This window comes from Phalaenopsis equestris, unplaced genomic scaffold (genome assembly GCF_001263595.1).
Source record: "Phalaenopsis equestris unplaced genomic scaffold, ASM126359v1 Scaffold000600, whole genome shotgun sequence".
In the NCBI taxonomy this organism is placed as follows: domain Eukaryota; kingdom Viridiplantae; phylum Streptophyta; class Magnoliopsida; order Asparagales; family Orchidaceae; genus Phalaenopsis; species Phalaenopsis equestris.
The window spans coordinates 295,197-300,472 of NW_018165040.1; the positions used below are offsets into that span (position 1 = coordinate 295,197).

The 5,276-nt window shown below is 30.8% G+C and overlaps 1 protein-coding gene across 1 annotated transcript; it reads left to right on the forward strand.

Moving 5' to 3' along the window:
* The first annotated feature begins 400 nt into the window (after positions 1–400).
* LOC110029709 lies at positions 401–1,296 on the forward strand. The gene has a single exon (XM_020732131.1). It carries the CDS (start codon positions 531–533, stop codon positions 1,128–1,130), a length of 600 nt encoding a protein of 199 aa, XP_020587790.1. The 5' UTR covers positions 401–530; the 3' UTR covers positions 1,131–1,296.
* Positions 1,297–5,276: the final 3,980 nt, after the last annotated feature.

The window sequence follows — 5,276 nt, forward strand, 5'->3', positions numbered from 1 at the left end:
GAATGTTGGGGTTTTTCAATACTTATTGGAATTCCTAAATTAATTTCAATACTCATTGGAATTCTCAAATTAATTTGAGAATTTCAATGGATATTGAAAAAACCCCCACAAACCCTATTTTGACTGTTTTTTTTTTTTAAATATAGCTTAAATCTGTGTTTCACATCTGTCCTGATTAAGTGCAGTGATAAATCCAACTTCTTCAAATAAAAGAAAAGGTCATAATTGCTACCACAACTTCTTAAACATAAAATTATTTATCAACAACTTTACTTTTTAATAAGGTTCAGCAACCCTGAGATTCACGGCTTCTTAACTGAGACTATTCAAAAAACAGCATCCAATAATTAGATAATCACGGAACAAACCCTCCTTCCTTCTTAAATACCTCCCCCCTCACCTTCTTCCACTCATCCAAACCCATAGAAAGGAAAGAAGCCATTTTTCTCCTGCTCCTCCCTCAGACTCTCTCTCTCAAACACCCCAAAATATAAAAAAAAATTGCAGAAAACACCCCACACAAAACAAAAATGGAACCAAGCAACCCCCACACCTTAGCCAAGAGACTACGGCACATAGTGCAAGTAGTCTACTACATGCTACGCAAATGCATATCCAAAAGAAAGCTCATGTTGGACCTCCACCTCCTCCTCAAGCGCAGCAAGCTCGCTGGAAAAGCCCTCGGATCCCTCCTCACCACCTTCCACCACCACCACCATCACACCACCCCCAGAGAAGTCGAATTCAGCTGTAGCAACACCCCTTACTTCTTCCCTTCTCTGGCCAAGAGGAAGACCACCCGTCGCCACCGTGCAGACTTCGAAAGCTTCGACGCGGCGGACATAGCCATGGCATTTAAGATGATGAATGTGGAGGACTCCGATGCGGACTCGATGGCGGCGTTGTCGGTTTTGCCGACACCGTCTCCGGTGATGGTAAGGGAGTTGAGAATAACTGACTCTCCTTTCCCTTTGGACGAGAATGAGGTGGGGAATGGAGGCATGATAGATAAGGAAGCTGATAAGTTTATAAAATGGTTCTATGAGCAGTTGGTGAAGCAACAGTTGGTGCCTGACGGTGACACCCCTGAGTATGACTATCGCCGCCGGCGGATCACCGGCCGGAACTGAACTAAGCTTGGGATTGAATTCATTGATTGGTGAAGGAGATTAATGAGGCTCAAAAGTTATTAATTTTAAGTTATTAAGAAGGCCGCATGTGTTGGGTTTGTAAGGAGAATTTTTGTTATAAGGAAGGTTTGCTGGTTGTGGTTTTTTGTGCTTCACTTTTTTTTTTTTTGTTAGTTCAGTATTTTTGTAGTAGTAGTAATTTATAATGATTAAACCATATAATATTTGCATGCATGATTATTGTTATATTCATAGAGATGGATCACTAGAGAAAATATTACGTCTGGATGACAGTACAAGGGGATGATTCACTGTCGTTATCAATATGTCAGGTTGACGAATATAACATTTTATCCATATGTTAAATACACGCGAAATATATTGTGATGTTGGAATGTTAAATTGATGGCTCTTATACCTAAAATTTATTAAAATTTTTGAGTTGATAGTATATTTAAATATTAATGCGTTAGACTCAATTTTATACCTTCTTTGTTGCACATTAATCCTTATCATACCTAATAAAATGATTTGAAATGAACTTTTTTTATATATCTATATATATAAACATATGATAGAAATCATGAGAGAATATTTTGTTTTTATATTATATTTTTTTAAACCTATGTGTATCGCACCACTTCGCTGTGCACACGACATGGTGTGATCCATATTTTATCCCTTAATCCAATGACAAATGTTATAAGGCTATTGAATAGAAGAAGAATGTCATCTTCTTACATGAGAAATAATAATCCCTAAGTTAATCTAATATGACACTTTCATGAGAAATAGTCACAGGAGTAGTTTACTTTTTAGAAGACAACTGATTTATTTTCTTAAATGTTCTCTAAAGATTTTTCATGACAAATATTAGAGTTATAAAAAGGTATTTTTTGATTAATTTTCTACAAAATACAAGTCTTCATAAATTTAAAGCAACAATACGGGTTTGAGATTAATCTATACATCTTTCCTTCAACATATTGAGAAAATATTATGCGGGCATTCGTGCGATTCACAGCGATATGACCACATCCAATTCGTTGTCCAGACATGCAGTCATCCACACACAATATAAAATTTCCTCACTTTTAAGTGCCTATTAATAATTGACCTTCAACTTTATTCTATATAATGGACTGATTTATATGTTATATAGCAGAAACAAGAATCTGTTATGTAACTATAGGTGATACATGAAATTGACTTGGTGAAAATAGAGTTTATTCGGCTAATGGTGAGCTACTCAGTCCTGGGTTCTTAGAGTTGTAGATAGCTCAATATGTAGATAGTGATGTCAATAGGCCTAAGTCTTTAAAAATTAATTGTCAAAGGTTTGCATGGGTCGGGAAAAATATTACGTGCGGATGGATCTATACAGGCGGATGGGGGTATTTGAAGTGGCTCAGAAGTACTCAAGGATACTCGAAGATACTCGGAGGGTACTCGAAGTGTACTCAGGTACTTGGAGGTACTCTCCTAATCCACTTGAACTAATTCTGCACGTAATATTCTATCTGAGTCGATGTTCCACCAAAGATAATATAAATCAATGGTAGCAACCAACAATTATTAACTATCTTTCTTACCATAAAATAATGATAAAAAAAAATCTTTGAGTGTGGAAAAAATTATTGCTTCAAATATAAGTGATTAAAAATAATGAAAGATATATATAAAAATTTAATATTAAGTTGAAATTAGTATAAATTTTTATTTATAAATTGGTCCAAATTATCTTTTGCCTCATTTTGTGTCTCCATTTCGTGCAATGAAAGGATACCTTTTTTTTTCACTTTTGTTAAGCATGAAGGCTGTGTCGGCTGTGTAATGAGGGCTTTTGTCAAAACTAAAGTTTGCTGGTTGTATTTCTTTTTAGTTTTGCCTTTCACTTTAGCCTTTTTGAGATATTTTATAGTGGCTAACAATCTTCAACTTCTTCACGAAATTATTGGGTTAAATGTCGTGTTGATTAAGTGGCGCACACGCTACAAGAATTTAGTCTTTTTCAAATGATTATACGCTGTCGGTTAATATTATGAAACTGTCGGTTAATAATTTTCTAACTTTTTGATGGATAACTAGGGCATAGGAAAATAGTTTGTTAGTAATAGCACAAATGACGAATTTACCGAAGATTTTTATCTCCCGTTGGTTTACCGAGAAACTACAACCATCTTTGTTAGATGAAAAAAAAAAATCATTTGTAAGTTGTAGGTATCCGTTAGGACTCATCACAGACAAACCAAGAAGCTTTTGTCCAGGAATAAGATGGTGGTCGTCGATATTAACTAATGGTTTTATGTCGTCAATAAACCAGAGCATAAGATGAAAAAAACAATTGTTTGTGGGTTTATAGGCCATGGGAACGTGTCATCCATCAATAGACTGTTACTAATCAACTGATATTTGTTTTTCATGTTGATTAAGTGACACACACTATAAGAATTTAGTTTATTTTCGACAACCATAAGCCATCGGTTGATATTATGAAACATTCATTTAATAAATTTCATAGTTGTGTTTAGGTCGTTTGTCACTATTTGGAAAAACGATGTATTTACCGACAATTTTTATCTCCCGTCGGTTTACTCACAAACTACGGCTGTCATTGTTATATATATAGTTAAAATATTAAAGAAGTCGATAAACCGTCGATATTAACCAAGTCAAATTTAAGAATATGTTGCATAAACATTCCATAGTATTGAAGCATATTTTATCAGATATATGTTTGATGCACTCATTTTCGTGCCACAAACATTATATCTGTTGGGCATATTATTAATGTATTTAACTAAAAAAAAACAAGCAAATCTAACATACATATACTAAAATATAAAATTTATTTTTAAATGTATATTGATTAATTAAATTTATTTATATTATATTATATTTTTATTTTTTATTTTTTATTTTTTATTTTAAAATTGAGATTATTATATTTAATGAATTTTATATCATTTTAATCTATTGGTTAAATTAAATAATTAAAAATAACAAATAATAAGCAAATATCTTGCTTTCTTGCATTTGATTTATAGTGGCAAGAAGTAAACTTTTGGGAAAATTTACATACAACCACTTCATTGCTATGTATTTGCATATCTAACACCTAAACTTCTATTTTTACCTAATGCCATTTTTCATACACATGAAAATGTGCAAGTATATCACTTTTTAAAAATTAAACAGTGATTTTTTTGCAATATAAAATATTTGGGCGTTGTAAATATAAAATGTAGAGTTAGATGTTAGGTTTGTAAATACATAGGAGTTGGGTGATATGTATGTTGTACAACTGCTTATTATTTATTGAATAACAAACCATGATTTTCACAAACATACATGAATAAGAGTGTCATTGTTAGAGCAGAGCGAAGTTGAGTATGTCATAGATTGGATTTGGCTCAGTCAAATCATAAATTGTTCATAGTTTAGTTTGAGCTTGAGCTGAGATTTCATATATGTTCGTATTTGACTTGCTTAATTTTTTTTTAATAATCATACTTCACTTATACTTCACTTGTGTGTATTAATTGACCAAAAAAAAATTTGAATTTTGCACTTGATTGTTTTTATAAATTTATTAACAAATGATTATAAAAATCTAAATAAACAAGTAAGTGAATAAATTAATTTTTATTTAATAAATAAAAAAGATATAAATTATAAGTAAATTTTAGTGCAATCAAATAACATAAATAAATATTAATAAATTAGTTTATTAAAAAAAAAGAAGAAATTATATTAAATTTGTTTGAATATTAATATTAAATCATTAAATGTTATTATTAATATTATGATTAATTGATTTTTTTGTTAATTAACTTTTATTTAAATAATATCTCACATATATATTTATGATTGTATTTAAATATTTCATAAATTATTTATTGAACAAGAATAAATTTTCCTTGAATATTAATGAATGGGATGGACTATACTCAAATTTGATTTATTTAAAATTTAATTATCAAAGAAAATATTCAAATTTATTAATTTATTAATCAAGTTCATTAGTTCATTTATAGCCCTAACCACTCTATAAATATTTTCATTAATAAGATCGTCTAAAAAAATTATTGAAACATTCAAAAATAAATAAAGAAAAGATGGCGTATTTTTGGGCGAGAAATTATT